The 22,678-nt window shown below is 41.9% G+C and overlaps 1 protein-coding gene across 3 annotated transcripts in view; it reads left to right on the forward strand.

Moving 5' to 3' along the window:
- LOC137191923 (intermembrane lipid transfer protein VPS13B-like) overlaps positions 1-22,678 on the forward strand; it is a 343,015-nt gene that overhangs the window by 240,407 nt on the left and 79,930 nt on the right. For all 3 annotated transcript variants that reach the window (XM_067602417.1, XM_067602414.1, XM_067602415.1), the window contains exons 35-38: positions 9,219-9,560; positions 10,287-10,695; positions 11,005-11,142; positions 17,802-18,197. In XM_067602417.1, coding sequence (XP_067458518.1) covers positions 9,219-9,560; positions 10,287-10,695; positions 11,005-11,142; positions 17,802-18,197 — 1,285 coding nt within the window. The remainder of the gene's footprint in view (positions 1-9,218; positions 9,561-10,286; positions 10,696-11,004; positions 11,143-17,801; positions 18,198-22,678) is intronic.

The raw sequence follows: 22,678 nt of genomic DNA on the forward strand, positions 1-22,678 counted from the left end.
ATTTAATCCTCTAGTCATAGTCAAAGCCATCCAAGATTTTATTTAGTGCTAAAATGTTCAGTTGATTAATCAATAGGTCGGTCAGCAGAAAATTAATCAACAGCAGCTTTGATTATCGATTAATTGTTTAAGTCATTTATCAAGCAAAAATGCCAAACATTTGTTGGTTCCACCATCTCAAATCTCAAGTCTGTTTTGTTAATGTAAACTAAACAGCTTTGAGGTTTTGACTCTTGGTTGGACAAAGCAAGCAATTTGAGGACATCACCTCGGTCTCTGGAAAATCATGGTCAGCATTTTCACTGTTTTCTGACGCATTATAGATCAGTTATTTTTTTAAAAAAAACATCAAGAGATTGTGAAAGTAGTCATTAGTTGCAGCCCTAACCGTATTATAACATGTTTTGTGCCCTTAAGGATTGTCTTATTGTGTCTTAGTTTTTCTTCAAGTGTATTTTTGAAGAGCCAAACATTATCCTCTCTATGAATGTATGTGTGAAATGAATGATGTCTTTGTACTCATGGCTTGTGACTGGCCCTGAAACCTGAGAGAGGCCCAAATGAAGTCTGGGCAATGATAGATATGTACAGATAGGTGCCATGTAGCCACTTGAGACCCAACTCAAAAACATAGCTCAAATGATTTGGATAATCAAGTGGAGGGGGGCTTGATTTTATAGCTCACCTGTTTCAGTTTGTCTGTTTGGAGCCGTTCCAGTGGTTTACATGTGTATGTTAAAGATGAATAAAACACACTTCATATGTTCCAACACCTGGAGTAGTCCTTAGCTAAAGTCAGTTCTTCAAATGTGTTCATTTGAGTTGCAGTATTTTGACATCCCGGTACTCTAGCCAGAACAGAAAAAAAATCGTGTGTGCTGATGAGTTAGTTTTCAGTTTAAAGTGTTACAGGTGTTTCTTCCATCTTTAACTCTGCTTGTGAAACCCACCAGTATACCAGTGATCATGTTTTTAAACACCTGAAATTGTTCCTTCTCCTGTAATATCCTCTTGAATTCTGCTCTTCCAATTCAGCCAAGTTATCCTGAAATCTGAAGGTCATTTTTGTAGTCATGCAAGCTTTTTCTTCCATGGTTTAACTTGTACTGATGGGTCCTCTAGCCTTGTCCTTTACGTCCCCCTTATCAAGGCCCTCCCCAATAACCCAGATGAGGGGACAGGGGGTCTTGCATCATTCTCCTTTGAGAACCTAACGTACAACACATCAGAGCCTTTGTCTCACTCAGCCCTGGGAGTGCATCCAGACAGAAATTAAAGGAAGATTACTTCAATCCTCCTCTTCTAATTTCAGCTCTGTAAATAGACAGCGAGCCAGGATTGTTCTTGTCTTCATGCCGCTCTTTGAATTTGTATGTGATCCTATGTGTGTGTTTCTCTGCGTTTGTTTGTGCACACATGTTCACTGTGTGTGGGTGCGCCCTCTCTTGAATCCGCGCCGGTGTGTGCTTGCAAGTGTGTCCTTTTGTAACCATGAGTGCTGGCTCCCCAGGCTGTGGGTTGATCACAGCAGCATCACTCACAGTCCTCAGCAGACCACCTGGGGCTCTTTCCCCATCAACCCTCCACCTCCCACCCCGTCCCTCTCAAAACAGCCCCATCTCACCTCAGGTCGCCGTTGTTTTCTCTGCTGTTGCTGTTTCCCCACAACCTTGTTACTAAAGCAGAGAATACAGACATGGCCGCCAGGCAGCGAAAGCAGGCGTTTCAGAAGAACACTCCATGACCTAATGAAAGGCATCTCCGCTGCTTTTTGAAGTCTCTCAAGTGTCTGCTTTCGTGAACCGCCGAGCTCATGCTGAAGACAATGCAGTTTGAAGTCTCTTTTGTTGTTTGTTTGTTGAAAACATAATGCCAAAGCTAATGATGTTAAGTTGAAAGCTTGGATGAGTGATCTTGAGGGCCAGGCTGTAACCTGATGATTACTTTGCTGTATAACTCTGCTGCACTGGGTATGTGTTTTCACTGTGTGCGTGTCTGTGTTTTGTGGTGCATTGCCACACTTCGCTTTACCCACTAAATATAAACAGCGCTGGAATAAAAGAAGGATTATATTGAGTCCGTACTCCTTAAAATGTATTTGTTATGTTCCAAAGACACAATTAATAGACGTGCGTGTACACAAATGACACTCAAAAGTTCGCACGTTGTATTTCAAACTCTGATCTCAGTCACATGCAGGAATTCTCACAGTAGCTCACCCACACACAGACACTGTCACACCCACAACTTTCAGACGTCACCGCCACCATCAAGACCACCTCACTCAGGGACTCTTGGCAAGTGTAAACACTGCAGCTTGAATATTAGATTAGAAAATTACCCACACACAAATCTCAAAACTAAGTAGGGACAGTGACAGCTAATGAGAGCCAGTTGTTCTCTACTCCATTCCCATGGAAAGAACGAAGAGAGGCAGGAAGAGAGGACAAAGGAAAGAAAGATGATGATCATCACTCTGCTTCTCTGGGGGCTGGAATCACTGCAATTAAGACAGACCCAAGGGTGCTTCTGTCTCTCATTCGCTTACACTTTTGCTGTAGTGTGTCTTATAGTATAATCACACCTTTTTTCCACATCTGGCCTTCATCTTAATTTAATCAGTCACCAAAGAAATGTTAAGAGACTTGTTTCAGTTGTCTGGGGATGTAAGAGAAGGAGTTAATATAAATGTTTTATATTACATGCGCAAGGGCCATTCATCCATTTATCAGCGACATTTTCTCCGCCAAGTTCTCCATCTAGCTTTAGCTCCGCGATAACTTAATCATAAATTTTCTGTTTTTGCCGTCCCTATTTTGTTTACCATGTGGCTGATATCTTGTTTATCATAAATGATGGAAGCATTTGGTGATGAAGTCCATTCAGCAGCATCCTATCCCAGCCAAGAGATTATGCTGGACGAGAAGAGAGAGTCTGTGTATCATTTCTGAATACTTACATCATGACGGTCGAGCCACTTTTCCCCTCTGTTTGTTTTCACTAGCACATTCATGGTGTTAATCTAGAAATTGTCTTCTGGCATTTTTGAACACTTCCTGCACTAAGTAATACAACTACTTCGCATCCTGCTTATACAAATAGCCAGTGTTATTGTAGCGATATGGGGTAATTCCTGCGTGTCCTCAAAATCACCCCTAACCCAACCGTTGGATTTGATTGGTGGATCTGAATCAGGGTTTTGGTTTATATTGGTGGATCTGTTCAGGATGACTGATGCAATAAGTCTCCTGTTGAGCTGTAAGGGTGTCTGTCAGACCTTTTAAATCATTCTTGATTGCTGAAGATTAGGAGCGGGGCATGGTGGGTTTGGCGAGAGCCTGGAGTCGTACTGGGAAGGCCTAGGTCTTAAACTCTACGTGTTGAGCACAGCACCGCAGCCTGCTGAATGTCAGAGCTCTGGATACAACTAGGTTTTACTAAGCAATGGCAATCTGCATTCTATTTGTGGCAAAATATTTGTAAGCAAACTAATGTCGTAGGAGAGAACCGGTTTTGAAGTTCAAACAATTATAAAACGGAGGCTTTGGCCGCCACATCTCCCAGAGCCAGATTTTTGTTGAGCAGCATACTGTAGTTCCCCAGATGGACCACATTAACTCACTCTTTTCACAATTTTTCTTTTCATTTTCCAGCCTTTATCATTTTGCATCTTTGTTTTTGAGCCAGGGCTTTTCCAAACCATAAAGCAGCTGACAACTGAACATCATCTCTGTATTCATGTTTTCTTTTGTGTTCCTCTTTTCTTTAGTTTTTTTTTTAAAGTTAGGTGTTTCACAGGCGTTCCTCGATATAGAGCAGCCATGTCACACTCAGTGCTTTCCTCTCATTGCTTCTCCTCCAGTTGATCTTTCTGAGTGGAAATTGTTCCAACTGACCCAGCGCTTCAGGAATGTCAACATGCATAAATATTACTGTCACCTGGATGTTTGCTATCCCCCCTCTGTATGTCATGTGGCATCAGGGGAACAAAAGAGTCTCTGACACGGTAATCAAAATATTCTCACATTGTTATTCCTCCAATCCTGTCCAAAGCAGAGATAGAGGGAGAGAGAAACTAGGGAGAGATGCTGGGGGCCTGGGAAGAGAGAATGAAAAGTATAGGATATTGTCTTGTGTTCCTTTGAGAAACATGCCGTTAAACCCTGAAGGAGAAAACCCACCCACAAGCATTACAGGGTGGAGGGAGCTTGTTAAAATGGCCCCACTCTGCGCCCTGAGCTTTGGAGTACGCTGTGTTTAAAGTACAGTTGACAGTCACTCTGAAGCACTCAGCATCCATTTGCAAGCTCCGAGGTCGCGACCTTCCATTGCTTCTTTGTTGTGGTTCAGTTGAAGTGCATAGCAGGTTGCCTTTGTTATTGAAACAAAGTTGAATGTATTAAATGACTGCCTTTGATGCCCTTTTTTGCTTTGTGACCGCTGTTATGGCGTACAAAGAGCGGTGACTTCATATTATAAATGTCTTCCCCCCTGTGTTTTCCACAAGAAAATGAGAGAATAAATTGTGGTCTTCATGGCATTTGGTTAAGTATTATTGTTATTATTTTTGATTAAGATGAGGTATTGCTGCATTGAGGTTTTCTTCCATCAGCACAAAAGCACAGAGGCCTGCTATCAGCTTTATGGTTCTGGTAAACAATAGCGGGTAGCACAACAGGGGCCTAACCTGTAAACTCTGATGTAGTCAAGATACAGAAGTTAATTTCCATGCAGGCGTCCTGCAAGCAAGTAGCTCAACTGAATGCTTCTGTCAAAAAGATTTAGTTATATGACTTCCCATGTTTTTCAATGGGAATTCTACTGGAGTTGCAGGAGAACATGGGAAAACTGTGATAAACTTGCAACAATTTTTCAACAAGAAATTATGAAAAGCAGCTCAACATCTAAGCTGACCTCACCTGACTACTGAGACTACTGCTTGTGCTTCCTGCTGGTTTCATTTAGCCTCAAAAGTGCTACTAATATTTGTTTCCCAAATTAAGGACAGAAGTTTCTTTTTATTCTAGTTTTTGCTCCACAGTCATATCTGTTAAAATAAAACTTATATATAAATACATATATTATATAAACATATATTTGACCATGATTTGAAAAGGAGTTGACAGCCAGAAATGGAATCATAATATTTGTGCAGTTACTATATTTGATTTGGAAGAAAACAGGATTGACCTTATATTTGAAATTTTGCCTGTAATGTCTGTGAAAACTCAGACATCTTCAAGGTTTTTCTCAGAACAACTATGTAATTCTCTAACGGCGTCAAGTCCTCTTTCACTCAACACTAATGTTCAAGTTCTTTTTATACCTCTGCTGTGACCTTCTCCAACAATTAGCACTGTTGTCGCTTCCTGGTGATGTCACCCAACCAACATTTCCATTCATCAGTGCAGTCCCGCTTTGATTGTTTGACCAACAGACGTTTGACGATTCCCTGCTGTCACAATCAGGTGTTTCTCTCATGTTTTACTGTTTTGTCATGCAGTTTATTCATATGTCTTACACCATGCCATCAAGCTAAACTGGGGCATCCTGGAAGCCTTTCTTGTATAAAATGACTGGATTCAGACTTCAAACAAGATATTTGGCTGTTAAATAGACCTTTTGAAAGGAATAATAGTCACCTTTGTTACTTGGACTGGATTTATTGTGTTCTTTCCTGTCGACTACCATGGACTTCCCTACCATCTTAAAACATCCAGATTTTCATGTTCCCTGATCTCTGAACCTGAATCGCAACCTACTTTTGATTCATCTGGAAACAATCAACTGCATATGTGGTATTCAGATGTAAAAGTTATGTTGTCATATTCGACTAGCCAGCCAACACTGTAAACGGGTGGCATTTGGATGATGTGACATTTGCTTCCGCTTATTAGCCTTATTCTAGCCAAGCTGTTCTGAGTTACACTGACAGAAATAGGGGTCAGAAGTCGTACAGATGCGCTCTGATATGATTGGCACTTTGGAGACTCATGGTTTCACACTTTGGGGATTATCCTCCATTTTCCAGAATGTTCTGCCTAGAGACTCTGAGGGGATGACCTCATGATTGGCCGATGGGGGTTAGGGGGGTTGTGTGTATGTGTGTGTATTCACACGTTCATGATCGTGATCAACTAAGTCCAGAGAAAGATTGCATTGGGATCTGGAAACAGCGCTTCAGTGCAGCTATTATATAATATAATAGAAAGTAATGGTTGGAAAAGGGGATTTCAGCTGGGACCAGGCCTGTAGCTACAGTGCATGTTTGTATTCTGAATTTATTGCCCTCTGTCAATGAATAAATTGGCGAAAGGTTAAAGCATACAGACTACAGAGCCATAGGTTTATGTTTTCTGTGTATACCTGTTCTCTTTTTCTATAAGTAAGCACAATGGGGATATAACTAAGCCCAGAAACACGGGTTGAAGGCAGTTGTGTGCTTTAAAACTATAGAGATCAAACCCTGGGAAAGCAACTGACTTCATGTGTGTTTATGTGTACATGTTTGTGAATGTACTGATTGCATGCGTTGATTTAAACTACATTGTATGAACAACTGTGCACTGCAGTATGTTTTCTCATTGTCTCTTTTCCTCTACGCCCCCGATTGTGTTCCCCATTATCCCTTATTCCACTTGTAAGCACATCTAAATATAGACCAAGAATTTGCTTAGGGGGCACTCTCTTAGTAGTGGTGGTTAAAGAGAAGACGGGGTATTTGCTGTAATTGTAAATGCATGTGTACAGCCTAAGCTTGGGAAGAGAGACAGTAAAGCGTAAAGAGTATCTGGCAGTTTCCCCTGGCTCTTGCTCTTTCCCAGCTGCTGTGCAGCTTATTTGTCCCTTCCAACGTGGGGCGCTACTTGGAGTGGACATTTTGCCTTTGCTGAATGCCTTTTCAAATACCTCCTTACCTCAATACAAGTTTCACCCGCTTAACACAACACACATGGAGACAGGTCCAGGCCCTTTTCTGCCTTCTCTCCCCTCCCCATTGCTTGGAAAATCTTACATTTCTACAGAAAAGGAGTGCACACATCCTGTCCTCATTAGGCCAGGGAAAGGAGAGGGATCTGGCAGGGCCGATCCTATGGAAGCCCTACACATGAGCCTGGTCGAACAGAACAGGCAGGCAGGCAGGCATGCCGCGGCGTTTTATATGGCTCTTGTTCTTAGCCTTTGATGACACTGTTTAGAATAGGAAATATCTAATAAGTCAAGTATTCTGTCTAATGTGCTGCCAGTGGGTTTAGTATTTGCCTGGAGGTCTTGAAACACTATCTCCGCCACAGCAATAATATACATTTAAAATTCTCATGGAGTGGGTGGGAGGGAGTGATGTAGAGAGAGCGAGGGGGCAGCTGAGAGTACATGCTGTAATAGCAACCATGTGCAGGTTGGAGTAGACGAGGGTGGGATAGGGTGGGACACACCTTGGGTCTGTTGAAAACTCTCTCTCTGTATGTCTTCTGTATTTTTCAATTTATCATAATCATGTTTCAAAAGACAGCAGTAGCTAATTGAAACTGACATTATACCCATTAACATGGATGAGAAACATGGGGGACAGACTGCAATAATGGGGTTACAGTGTTGAACGTGTTATTGGAAATGATGATGATGAATAGGCCCAAGTCTCTTTATGATGCACCTGACAAGCCTGCGGCTACAAGAGTGTTTAATTGATGTGAGGCAGTGGATGAAGAAGCTGGAACAGCCGTACATTGTAAGGTTGTTCTAGTTTATTGTAAGACTTACATGCTCACATGTGCCCTCTCTGACATCTCTTTTGTCATATTTTTACTTCTGTCTACCCGTCAGTCTCAGCTCTAGTGTGTGAGTGAGAAGAAAGTGCTTTTGTGGAGATGGTTTAAAGTGTTTTTTTTCTCAGCATCTACAAAATATTTTCCATGCACTTGGGAAATTTTTGAAAACTAAACGCTTCTGTTTATTCCAGCTTTTTTTACCCACACGTGTCAGTTCTACATAAACATGTCCAGTAATTTATTATTTGGTAGGTAGCATTTAGTTTTATATGTTTGTCTCATTCCTGCCCCATGGGAGCCAGTGGCGGCTTCTTTATAGTCATGAAGATGGCATGCTTTGGTAGCAGAATAAAGATGCCTGTTTTCATTGTCGCTTGAAACCCAGCAACCTACTCACATTGATTTATATCATCTGTCACTGAAAGCTTTTTATTGCCACAACGGCTGGAACTCTCCCGACATCCGTTAGTTGGAGCCAAGCATAAAATCTCTGTTGCTTTATACACAATACCACAGTCACTGCACGAAACAATTCGATTTACCGGGGTGAGGCCCTTTTTTAAAGACATTTCCAATATTGCAAGAAGTGCAAAATGATTTTAAGACCACAGAAAAAGTCCCAGAGCAAGCCTTTAATGTCTCTGTGGCTATACGATGCTCTCCTTCTTTAGTCAATTTGTCCATGGTTTCAATCAAGCAAGTTATTTGGTTTGTGTCCTCTTGTAAAGTCTTTGCCTCCCAAAAAAAAAAGCCTCTCCATTTTTATCTGATGCTCTCATCCCTCTCTGAATGCTAACAAACCATCTTGATTTGGTTTGAGATAAAGCATTCTTTAATGCAAATTGAATGCTCATGTTGGTCACATTTATCAAGATGTTACACATGTTTAGAGGTGTTTGTGTAGTTACACAGGTAGCAGCTGCCCTTACAAGTTAAATTACATTACCTAGAGATTAGGTTTTCTACCTCTACCTTTTGGAAAAGGTCTTTTCCAGAGGTCAGTCAGTGACTGCTGTTTGAGGGGTGCACCTTACTGTATGTTCTTAACATTCAAATATCACTATTTTGTGTCTGCAGTACAGAAATCCAAACGGAACAAACTGCATTAGCACACCAACAGAGTACTGTTTGGTACTTACAATAGGTACAAATCACATTTTTTTAACTAGTAACAGAAATTTTGTTCTGGTTATTACGCTCAGTTATCTAGTACTGCAAAGTCTTTTTTGTCATTCTTTCTTCTTTTTCACTCTGGTTGTTCTTGGAAGCCACCCTTTGCTCATGTTGCATGAAACCTCTGCTCTGTCTATACAAGAGCAAGCAAAGCACTTTGTTTACAGAGTGGCCACCTTCTCTCCCCACTTGCAGCCTCCTCTCATTGACTTTAACATCCAAAAAAGTCTGCATCAGTGTGAACATGTCCTTACCTTTCATTGTTTCTATTTACAGGTGCGTCGACATGAGCAGAAGCGTGGCACTCGAGACACTGCGGCAGGCATTGACTCTTCATCTCGTCACAGTGGGACTGGGCAGGACAGCGGCTTTGGCAGTGACAGCGCTCGCATCCGCATTGTCCAAATAGAGCAGCAGAGCGGGACCAGCCACCACTGCATTGCGAGGCCCTCCCACAAGTCCACCATTACCAAGAACCTCAGCTTCATCCCTTTCGACATCTTTCTTACTGCTAGTAGACTGTCTGTCATGACCTATGCTTGCTCCAGTCCCCCAAAGGCCCTTCCCTCATCATCAGACACCCCCAGCACACCGGAGAAGACGGAGCCTGGGGATAAGGTAAACAAAAGGCCTGTGACATGGAAGCTCTCGCATGAGTCAGTTCTTGGATCTGTCAGTTGTCCATGTGTGTATAATTATTCATACAATACACAATAACAGGATGTGTCATTTATGTGAGCAGTGTAGTGGTGTACATGTACAAAGTATTAATATTACACAGTTTTGAAATCAACTTAATAATTTGGAATTACATTATGTGGTTGATGAGAGTAGAATCCAAATGTCCAACATAATCATATGACATGGATTTGTACAGGAACTCATGTGTTAATCTGTCACTGCCTATCCGGCCTATGCTATAACCTTTAAATATACAAATCCGATGCATATGAAAAGCTTCTCTTCACACATAGTCAGAGGTAATGTCATCCAAGCAGATACGAAACTGAAAGACTTCTGACCACCAGCTGAAGCACTACTGTATCCCACACAAAAAATTAAAACAAATACTGCAGCATTCACAGGAGTTCAGAACTGTGAAGTTTATGTTCCTGGTTATTGTGAACAACCAGTCCCTCCAAACAGTGGCTGCAACTCAATGCATGTAAAGTATAAGGATATGGTCAACAGGATCTGTATATACTATATAATGCTATGATGGTCCAAAACTCTGTAGAGGTGTTTCCAGCATGTCACTGAATCAATGCCCCAAATAATTCCATTGAATTCTGTGCAAAACAAGATTCTACACAGAACTAAATAATCATTCTGCACCTGCTTTAGGTGGGAAAGAGTGCCCTCAACCAGCCTGAGATCACATCTGAGTCTCCTCCAGCCTCGACTTCTCCGACTCCAGACCCTGCTCCATCGAGTTCCCTCGCCGGCCTGACTGCTGAAGACATCCTCAACAGCAACACCTCCCAGCCGGCTTCCCCACTACTGAGAGGCAGCCTGCTGTCCCTAGACGGCCTGCCCACCCCCAACCGCTCCTCAGCACGCCAAGCGCTGGGTGTGACTATAGTGAGGCAGCCAGGGAGAAGAGGGACTGGAGACCAGGTGCTGGAACCCCTGCTCTACCTCCAGGTGATGCAACCTTCTGCTCTGCTCAGCTGCCACCACCGCAAGCAGAGAATGGAGCTGTCTGTGTTTGATGTGGCCTTAAGAGGAGTAGCTTCTGACTACAAGTGCCTAGGTAAGAGAGATTAGGCAAAGAGGATGACAATGTTTGGTTTGGAAAGAGATACTTTATAGATTGTGGTAAGAGCAAAGGGTGGAATTTAGATCTCCAGATCAAGATAAGGTTAGACCCTATTTAGGGTACAGGAAAAGTAACTTTATTACCAGCTCATTATTTCAGCATAGCAAGACTAATAGATTACATTAAATGAAATGTGTTATTATATATTTAAAAGAATTTTTTGTCCTGTTCTCTACCTTTCTCCATGCCCTTTCCTCTTCTTTCTCTCTTCATTAATCACTTCATCTATTTTATTCTGCCCAGACCCAGGAAAGACTTTGCCAGAGTCTCTGGATTACAATGTGTTTTGGCTGCAGACAGTAGCAGGCGAAGTGGACAGTAAAACAGGCATCCCTCCCCCTCTGCTCTGCCTCCAGATCAAAGATTTCCTCAATGGACCAGGTGGGGATCATGCACACACACACACACACACACACACACACACACACACACACACACACACACACACACACATACACATACACACACACACACAGGCAGACATACAAACACACTTTTCAACACATGCAACTTCTGTGCACTCACGCTAACATTCTGTTCACCGTTTTAAAGCATCCGTTTCACATTTAATCCCATTCCAGAGAAAATGTTCACCTCTTTGAAGCAGCAAGAAGCGCACCCACACATATACACATACCAGAGGCAAACACAAAGGACTTCTTTTCTGCTCTTTGTGCAGATCATGAGTAATGTAAATGACGTTGGGGATGTTTTCTGCAGGAGGCGGAAGCCACTCATGTCACTAATATACTCACTTTGAACAGCAGCCTACAAACTCCTGTGGATTTGAGTGTGTGTGTGTGTGTTTGTAACTTCAGTCTCCTGTGGATTTGCCTTTCACAGGGTTTGGTTGTCTATTTTTAGACTGATATGATATGTTGACCTAAGGGGTGTGGATGATATCCAAATAGAACTGAAATGCAAAAAAGTGTGAGTGGGCTTTTGAGTGTATGAGTGTGCACAACCTTTTTATCCCTATGAGGGTTTCATGGAGAGTGTGTGTAGGCGCAGGACATCCTTCAGAGTTCAGCTCCCTGAACCCAGCAGGCCAGATGCTGCAGATGCAGACACATACAGACACCCAACTACGGACATACTCTGACATATAGGGTGCCTTTTTTTCCACCTGCATACAATCATGAGCACACTCTGTGCATGTGCAAAAAAAAAGCTCCAGGCTGGATTGTAGGTGTTATTGATGATGGTTTGAGGAAGATTATAGCCCTACTCCCCGCCCACACGCATCCCTTCCTGCTGTCAGCAAAAAGCCCTCAGCTTCTCCGTCCACCTGGAATCACACAACACCACACAATGCAGCTCTCTGTACACCACAATACAGCCACACAACACCAGTATCCAAGTACCCCTCTGCTCATTACAGATGACGCCAGCAGTCAAATCACAGTGAGCATGACCTTTGCATGAGGCAAGAATTACGTCAGATTTTCAGTCAGGTTTTGAGCTTATATGGTAAATTTGATTCCTTTCTGATTGGGATCCACTGTACACTGGAGAGGCCAGTTGATGTAGCGACTAGAGAGTCTTTTAACGTAATGAGTATGTACTGACCTCTCATCTCCCTTTGGGGAGGTGCAAGAAACAAGAACACCAGTAGATGAACTGTAGTATCTTTTCCAAAGATTAGATAAATATTTAGATTTCGGTTCACTATGTTTCTTTACAATACCATTCAAAAGTATGGACGAATGTAGTTGATTTTTAACAGGATGTTTCACTAAATAGGGTTACTGCCTGTCATATATCTCAAGACAATTTATATTACGCTGTGTGTACTTCTGACTCTAGTGTGCGGTTGAAGTGCAGACGTCTGCATTGTGCAATTACAGTCAGGTGTTTTCCCTTGAACTACTAAAGAGCAGAGCTATCCTTGTCTCCGTAGGATAACTTCACTCATAATCACTCACATTCATTCTCCTCACATACACACACATACAAACAACACGCTCCCCAATGACTCAGACAGGATCCAGGCTCAGTGTGAGGTTGCCCCCAAGGTCAGACTATGCTGGAAATATCTTGAATTGACCACACATGCTACTGGTTCCCCTTCAACCACAGAGTCACACACACACACACATACGCACACATTTTTTACTGTGTTTGGTTAGATGACTATGGTGGAGAATATCATCCTCCGCAGGGATGGGGGAGGAAAGGAAGAAGTTACAAATATCCGGACAATCCATGTACTGATGCTGACTTTTGTTAAATATACTTTGATCTTCAAATCTTCAAAGTGTATCTGTCTTAACGGAAGCATCAGCGTCTTTAGTAAGAAAGTTCAGTAAATGTCTTTACATAGTGAGACAGCATGAGATGCCTATTCTAAGTTGTCAGTTGTTTGGAATAACCACATTTGGATATAAAACTAATTACAGTGCCAGCAAGATGAGAGAATAAATGACGATAGAATTAAAAATAAAAAGTGCATCCAGCATTTTATTTATCTATCCCCTGTTGTTTTCACAGATGGTTTATTTGCGTGCGCAAGTCCCTATAACTGTCTTTCCCTATGTGTGTGTGCTGTGATGTGTATGTATCATGTCTGGTGGTTCTACTTTGATTTGACAGTGCTTCACATTTGATTTATTTCAACGAGGCGCAAACGGAGAGCAGACCACCGTGAGGCCACATCGTGTGTGTGTTTACAGCAATATGCTCGCAATTTCAGCAGCATTTATTCTGCAAGACCAATCAAAGCTGCCCTCCCAAGGATGCCGAGTGGGAAACACTTATAACATGCGTACTGTAAACTGGATGGTGTTTCCACACTGACCCTCACTCAGCAGCCGCTCATCACATACACACACTCACATAAACACTACTAATGCAGATACATACAGGAGTTCAAGGCTTGACCAGCAAACACATACATGAAAAAGGCAGGGTTGGATTTGCGTTTTTCAACATGAGCAGAGTCAAGTGATTGACCAGCGCACACGCAAACACACACATATACTTTCCTTCCCTCCCTCTCTCATCTTTCCTACACTGTTCCAGTCTTGGAGAGGGTCAGTGAGCGAGTCCAGAGATGTAACTGCTACCACTTGGAGACGAGAGATCAGCCCTCCCTCCGTAGAGAGGCAGCAGGTGATAGATTAGCTAGAACAAATTGGAACCATTACTCTCCCGTGTCCCTGGTTCCCGTCAAGCTATGGGTTTTTAGAAATGTTGTCAGTTACTGTATACAAGCCTGTGCCCCTCCGAACCGTCCAGAACCACTCTAATTCGAATCAGATGGCATCTGAGGCTCGTGTCACTGGCCTTACTAGGTATGAGGTATTTTTTTTGTGACAGTGGGATTCTACAGATACCCCTCAAACATTATTGGTTGCACAAACACAGCCGTGCGCACACATACCCTTCACATACGGGCCCTGTGTAATTGGACACATTGCCACCTGTGTCTGACACAGGCTCTCTGCTGTCAAGAGTCAAGCGTAAAAGTCAGCTAGAGAATCAAAGGTGGGGTGAGAATGAAAACAATGTTCGTGATGGTTGCACACACACATATACCCAACACCAGGTTCAAAGTGGGGACGGCGTCATGCATGACCTCGCCAAAAAGGCACAGTAACCTGGGTAATAAGCATATTTGATCTCCCCCACCACTTTGCAGAGATATATACGTGTGTGTATGTGCCTTTGTCAGACCTTGATCTCCCACTTTCTCCGGTGCTAATAGAGGCTGACACCTGAGAAGGGCCGGTCTATGATTCCCCCCAGCCTGTTCACATTAAGGCCTGTTCTTTAAAGGCATGTGAACACCAACACCACCTCTCAACCTCTAGGCTTGATGCCCGCTCCTTGCACAGGCCCTCCACTGACAGTCTCCAGCTTAAAATAGCCGTCAGTCTTACAGCTGAAGCTAAGGTGTTCCCAATAAAAACACTCATGCGTGTGAGAATGCCACTGCTGGAAAAGCCCTCTTTTGACTTCCTCTGCTTTGCGATGAAAGTACCACCACCTTTCTTTTAATTATTGATATTTCCTCCCTTCTTTAAAAAAACAAACTCTCCAGCCTGTCCTGGCCCTCCTGAAGGTTAACAGGTAGTGGTATTAAATAAAATTACTAAAATGGAGATGAAGATAAAATGGTTGTAGTTTTCCAGGTACTGTATTCTCAGTTCTTCACTTTAAAGTGTTCAAGAGGTGTGGCGGCGAAAACAGCTGAAAGTCTTTATCACAGTGCTGTGTTACATCTTAATCCATGAATATAGGAATTTGCAGCTCAGTTTGTAAAACTTATAAGTCTGTCATGGCTTGTAAATAGTTAGTTTTTTAAAAAAAATTCTTTTCCTGTTGTGAGGTTTTAGTTTCCTCTTTTTATGCCTCCTTTGCCTGAATAGTGAAACCACATGGAACATCATTGTAAAGGCTGTCTCTTACATACTCCCATATCAGCTCCAGAGAAACAACCAAACTTAGGAAAATGACACGGATGTACTCAACATGGAGCCATATAATGCTGTGATGTGATTTTATTAGAATTCTCTGAAAGATTCATCTTTTGACATTGCTCCACTACAGTAAAAATGTGCTCCATTGGTTGCTGGAAAAAGCCAGGGGGAAGCATTATGATTTTAAAAGTAATAAACTAGCAGTACTTCATGTTTTTTTTGTTTTTTTTGTCCTTTTTTTTTGCATTTATGATAAATCGTTACAGTTTTGGGCTACAGGCATAAATCTTTTTGATGGAAGTTATAGTATTGTTGCTAGCGCAGTGTAGAGTTAACAAGCAATTAACTGGAACATCTTGCTGTATAATTGTCTGTTGTGCCCAGTAATACATTCACGTGAATGCAGAAAGACGTATGTGGTAGCTCTGATAAAAGAGACAACTCCCACAACCATGTCCAGACAAGGTTCTGACTTAGTGTTTCTCGGTGTCTGTGAAATTACCATATATCATAATGTAGATTTGAATGTGTTTGAACCCGTTACCATTTTTTGAGACAATACTATAGTCACTGCCTACTGAGGCAGTGAAACATGCATTGAGACTAACCCTAACTGTCCTCCTTGCAGGGATCAAATAAGAATCAAATTTTATATTAGTGAATTATGTGTTGTAGCTGCTAAAAGTGCAGGGACATTTTTCTCATGATAAATGACACAGGTTAAGTAAAAGTTAAATATAGGGTTATAATGTAGTATGCTCTATCCATTGCATTGATCACTCGGGGCAGGTGAGTTTCTGAGAGGTTAATGGGATAATAAATCTGTTACCATCAGGTCAGAACTGGCTAGGTGTGAGCGTAGGATGTTTTTTTCAGGGTGGGGGCAGAAAGGGATTTGAGGAAGGAGGACAATCAATAATCAGAACCAGCTCTCACTGTGTGGAGAGCCAGGCAAGGCCCAGGTCTCGGTGATGGCCCTGACTGGGTGATCAGAGACAGCTTCATGTGATTACAGCTGAGGTGGGGTTGATTAGGCCGAAGGGTGGAGGAAAAGTAAAAGATAGAAAGGATTGAGGAGGAGAGGAGAAACAGAAAGATGGGCTACATGAAACAGAGGGAGAAAATAAAATGGTGAAACAACAGGGGAGGGGAGCAGAGGAACCTGGATGAACAGCTGCATACAGGCTATTTATTCCACCACTGGAAAGTTTCCTGGTGATAAGTCAAGTGGAAATGATAAGCTACATTGCACAGCAAATTCCACCTATCTTTCCTCCAGTTCCTCTCTCGAGCCATCCTTCCATTTGACCATGTGCCTCACTTCCACTGGATTAAATGAAAAAGAATCCTGAGGGTGTGTGTGTGTGTGTGTGCATATGCATATATGCATGCATGCTTGCCTCTCTTGGCAGCGCTCCCACTCATGTCATCCAGTGCTCCTACCTGGGAAGGAGACAGACGGGAGGCCTAAAACCCTTAAAAAGCCTCTAAACACTGGTGCCTTGATGAGACCATGAAAAACAGCTGTGCTTGTTTTCAGCTGCTTCCCTCTCCCATCATCATGACCAAGTGGAAAAATGGGATAATGGAAGTGGTGTAAAACGGCATTGAGTTAATTCATGTGTCTCTGTAAATTCCAGTCAAGTGTTTGAAGGCTGCAGTGCACCAGAGAACGAGAAAGAGGTTGAACGGCAGAGAGACGAGGAGTCTTGGATTTATGTGGCTGGCATGAAGAAAAGATTCTCTTCTGCTATTCCGCAGTAGCACATTAGGATGTTATAGTGAGAGAGCCAGTAATTTGTGTGTGCATATGTGCACATATAAGACACTGAGACTGGACACAGCTGTCCTTTAACAGGACCTTGCATGCAAAGCTGAGTGATTAGAAGAAGAGAGAAGAGTTCAATGTTTGATTTATGAGACATGGTACCATGCTCATCCGGTGGGTTAGAGAGCAGCAGATCTTTCTCAGTAGGACACTGATGAAGCCTGCCTTTTCTTAAAACCCCCAAATGGATCATTTCCACTTTATGGTAGATTTTCAAATGACAAGAGTAGGTTTTACAGAGCAAGGACCCTGGCCAACTATGAATTTATTTAATTTGTGTCCTGGGTTAACATATTTTAAGAGGTCCTGCTTTTGCACTTTAGAAATACTAAACAGTCTGTCACTATGCCAAGCTTAAAAAAATAAAATAAAATGTCAATTTCCCATTCACAAACACAAAAACATAGAAGGTGGAACACACACAGAGCCCCAGAGAGATCCAGGGAGTGTTTGTGTGCATGTTTTACCTTATAATGTACTACCCCTATGTGAAGTAACATTGTTTTTTCCCAGTAATAAAGTCATGTTTTTACTACCTGCCTTTACTTCCTGTCCTGTTTTCTTTATCACTCGCTACTTCATAAATACAAGATACAGGATAAGCACTTGAGATACTCTGCTATTTTTAGAGACTGCTCAGAAACTGTCTACAGAGGGAGGAGTTAAATTTTGCTGACAACCCGGTCCTGAAAACAATAGTAATGTTATTAATTTAGTCTTAATTTAGTCACCCTTTCTTGTCTCTTATCTTTGTTTTTCCTAATTTTCTTTCTTTCTACTTCTCTCCACAGCTGAGCTGAATGTAGAGCTATCACGGCCCCTGAAAATCAACCCCACACTGGCAAAGTTGGAGCAGGCCAAAGCCTACCTGAAGAAAGTCCTACCAAACCAAACATGGGACACCTCTAGTAAACCACCATCCACTTATTCCACCCCTCATTCATCCCCTATGAAGACGCTACCCAAGGCCTTTCCACCTCGTGTAGACCCCCACCATCAGACCCTGGGCCTGGGTAAAACTAGCAGCGTCAAGACCTTGGCATTGTCCTTCCACAAGGTCTCTCTCCACACTGCCCAGATTGTAGTAGTCATGGAGACGGAGGCGCATCCGATGAGGCCCAGCGTGACAGTGTCAGTGTCAGCGATGACTGGAAGTCTGAACATGAAGTCGGGGCCAAGGATAGAGGGTGAGTAAACATCTTTAAGTTTTCGCAGAAACTAAAGAATGACATCGTGGTTATGTGGGCAGAGACTTAAAGCATTTAAGCACTGCATCACAGTTGCAACGAGTTATGTTGATTGTACTTCAGTAGCACACTTTCCACAATTTGCTGAATTATTATTTATTCTGCTGTATTTCAAGGTATTGCCACTTGTTACAAGGAAATTCTTGAAACAGGTGGAGCTACATTTGAAACAACTGTAATGACCTCACCCCATTTGGCAGATTTTATCATCTTTTAAAGAAACCACATTTTTAAGACTCAGTAACACACAACACTAAATGTAGATGCTTTTTTGTGGTGTGTCATTTGTCTAGTAACCAACTGCACTATGTGAGCCAACAGGAATGGATCCAGGCCCCTTTGAAAATAAAGTACAGTTACACAGAGCTTCAAATATCTGATACAAAAATGTAATGGGTACAGGTTGTTCTTTTTTATGTCCTTATGTAAACAAACAAACTCTGAAGAGCTATAATCATTGCATCTCATACTCATATTTATTATTCGTTCAGATTACTGTATAAATATGAAGTGTTGAAACAAATTTCCTCAAGAATATTTTTAAACAGCAGGTTGTATAAATCCTTTCAAATACCGCAGTCATTAATAGTATGGATCTACTGTATATGAAGAGGTGCATTAACACAAATGAGGAATTATAGAAAATAATTGTTTCTGAAAATGAATTTATCAGTATCTCACTACGTAGCACTTCGTCAAATTTTCCACCTTCCTCCCTTGTTTGTTGAAGAATATGTGATGCATTTTTGGAAGATTTGACACGCTGTCATTTACTCGCGCTGGCAAAGGTCGAGAAGCAAATACCAGTATTGCTTTCAGTATGATTTGGAATATGCTAGCTGTTTTTTACACATGCTAGCAAAGCCTTCATCTGCCAGAAACAAGCTTTGTCAGTAAACTGTAAAGTGAGATGTTTGTGTTAGTCTTGGATCTAAAGTTGTTGTGAAACTATGAGTGTGTGTGTATCTGATTGCATGGGTATGTGTGTTTTAGGGCCTGAGAGACAAAGATATTTTCATGCGTTTATGTATGATTGTGTGTGAGAGCGAGATGTTTGTTTTCGTGTCAGGACCAAACCCTGCCCTCATCAACACTGACTATTATCCAGGAGGCATCACAATGTTTCCATTATGACAATCAGAACTGCTAATGCTAATGTAAATTAAAAAGCGTCCAATTTCTTTGTGCCGTTGGGTGTGAGCCGGCGTGCTGTAACAGATGATCAAGGATTTTTGGTTTGCATTTCAGTTTTTGCAATTTTGCATTATGTCTTCCAATTGGACAGCAGATGGAAACAGAAAGATAAAAGAGAGCGAGGGACTGACCTGCCACATGCAGTAGATAACAAGGAATACTTGCAAGTTGATGGTTTGTACCTCGGTGCTGCTGAGCAACAGATCCCCTTATGACTGAGGTTGCTGAGGGACGAGGACAGAGCTGGAACTGGGCTCCCTAAGTGCCTGCATCTGTTTTACAGATGTTGTTATATAGGGTTACTTCAGATAAAATGATTGTCGAAAATTTTAATTAAAACCTCAAACAATTTGCACTTTGTTTACTCAAATCTGCATAACTGCACGGTGACACAATACTCAGCACTGCTGCCCTGCACTGATTTTCACCAGCTTTTCAGCTTTCATCCATCTTTGATGTGTTGACTTTGATAAACACAGTTGAAACTGTGTATGCAATGCAATGGAAAAAGAAATGGAGTTTAGAGACAATTGTGCTAATATGAAAGCTAATCCCCACCCACTCACTTTGATTTCAAATGACCCTACTATTTATAGTGATTGTGCTTCCTTTACACATAGTAATACTTTTCAAAAGAGATTTGTTAATAGTAGTTCTTTGTTTATAGTAAACACAGGAAACTAGAGATTAGTGTGCAGTGAACTGCCTTTTCATGGACATGGTTTTCCCCACAATTACCAGCACCTTGAAACAAAGCCACTGCTGCTCTCAGACATTACGGTTTGACTGGACACAAATAAAAACGTTGGGTTCAAGACCACTGGTGTTTATTGACATCGATTGGATCATTCATCCCCAGTTTGGCCACAAACTCTTACTGGTTGTTGTTATGGACCAAAAAGCATAACTTCATGTATGTCTGTTCTGATCAAGACAGTATAATAACTGCCATAAAACTAATGCTGTCATCACATGCTGCAAAAGTTTTATTCAGCTCTTCATGCATCATATTTGAGTGCTCTCTGAAATACCTGTGAGGTTCAAGATACTTTATGTAGATCTCATTATAGCCCCTGATATTTCATCAGTTTGCCTCGTGGCTGAGAACATGTTGAAAGTTCATGGGGAGTGACACCTGCAAATGTTGCCAGTGGAAGACTATGAAGTTTTTTCACCAAAAATGCTCACAAAAAGGATCTTTTTTTGTGTGGGAAATGGTATTTTAAAGCAAATGCCTGAATATCTCCTCTTGAATAATGTTTGTCTTGACCCAGTTGTTTTCTTTTTTTGTCTCTTGATAACTTTAGCACACTTGTAGATCTTTGTCACAACCAGCACAGCTATTTTCCCCAAGGGCTTCTTCACATAGCGTTTCCAGATTTGTTGCCATTGAAAGTAGACAAACTGTCTCCAATTACGCAGACTGATCGTTGGTGACAATAGATGTATCTGCTGACTTCTAGCCTTAGCTGCCCTGCCTCCATCACTCACCACTCTGGCCTCTCCAGTCCGCTCCATACCTCCGAAAACGGATACCTTGGAATTTTACAAAGATAAAGGTTAGGATTCTCGTTCTGTAACGCTGAGCGTTTGAGCTGCCACAATAAGTCAGCAGGAATGACCCCCCTGGGAGAGGCTGTATATGAGAGATGTAAGACAGGAGAATGTAGTATTACTACTGCTACAGTATGTACACTACTGTTGCTGCTGTTGTTGCTCTGCTGGCCCTCAGTGGCAGGCTGAGATTGATGGACCACAGCAGTCCTGAGAATGATACCACTGTGCAAGGAAAAACAGGAGGAGGAGTAAGAGGGAAGGAAAATGTAAGAGTTGCAAAAGAAGGGAAATAGGAGTGTGGTGCAGAGAGTGAAAGAGAAAAAAGGACAAATAAATGATATTGAGTTAGAGTAATGTGAGAGGAGAGTAGGAGAAGTTAAATCAAACATGTAATATGAAACAAAACATGAGAAGAGGAAAAATGCAGTTTGAGCAGAAAGAATATCAGAGAAAATTTGTTAATTTGTGTTCAAAGGACAGAAGAGCATATGAGGTCAAGAATCAAAGGAAAGAGAAGGTTGGACAAAGACATGAAGGAAGTAGAAAGAAAGGCAAAAAAAGAAAGAATGAGATATAATACAGGACAGAAGAGGAAAAACAGAAAACAGGCAGTAACAGGGGTCTCCTCAGTATATGTCAGTACACTCACCCCCACCCCACCCTGTCTTCATCAGCGTACATCCATAGCTGCAGCGGGTTGAAGACCCTGTCATCCACCCCCTCATCCATAGAACATCTGGGGCTCTGTACCTGGTCATGGCAGCCCCCGTCTGCCAGGGGACAAGATGGAGAGAGAGGGGATTAGGTTGACAGTGAGGTGTGTTACCAGATCCTGTGTTAATGAAAAGCAAGTGGAAGCCCCGCATTCCTCCCTCCGTCCACGGCTCACCACTCCCCAAGGTAGGGGGGCATTTATAGTTCAATGAAAGAAAGGAGGGAGGCGGGCAAGAGAGAGAGAACAGATGTCTTAAGGTCCATGAAACAAGACCCTCCCTAATCTCTCAGCTCTCCATCAGACTGCCCATAGAGTGCCCCCGATTTCCTAAGAACACACACCAGCAGACTAGTGCGCACTTTTTCATATGCATACAACAATATACTCGCACACACAAAACTTTCTCCTCGGTCCTTTGCCTCTGTGGACCCCCTGCTTCTTCACGGTGATTTACTCCAGCACACTTGTAAAGGAAAACTTCTGTTCGTGGAACAAAGTGAAAGCTACACATTATTTATTTATGTCTCTTCATGTTTTTCAAGTTTTATTTTGTTTCCCTTGCCAATCTTTGAATTACAGTCATGTCAGTTTGTTTACTCTACTGAAAAAAGCCACTCTTTTCCATTTATCATATTATTTCTGTTTCAATAGTCAGGGAGTAGCAAAGCCAAACTTAAAGAGATTTATATTTGGAAATACACCCTGCTGTGATTTGGCAAGCTAACTGAACTATTAAATTGTTTTCACTGCATTAATAATAGAAATATGTCACAGAGAAGACATGGGGGAATAAACTGTCCAGCAAGGTATTTGTTAATACACAGTTGCTGAGTCAAATGAAGATGTCTGCTGCAGTAAGAGCGATATGTGAGTTTGTTGTAATAAAATATATAAAGGCAAAGATCAAGATAGAAGTATTTTGTACTCCACTGATTAATTATTGCACTCTTATAAC

This window comes from Thunnus thynnus, chromosome 10, assembly GCF_963924715.1.
Source record: "Thunnus thynnus chromosome 10, fThuThy2.1, whole genome shotgun sequence".
NCBI classification, from domain to species: Eukaryota; Metazoa; Chordata; class Actinopteri; order Scombriformes; family Scombridae; genus Thunnus; species Thunnus thynnus.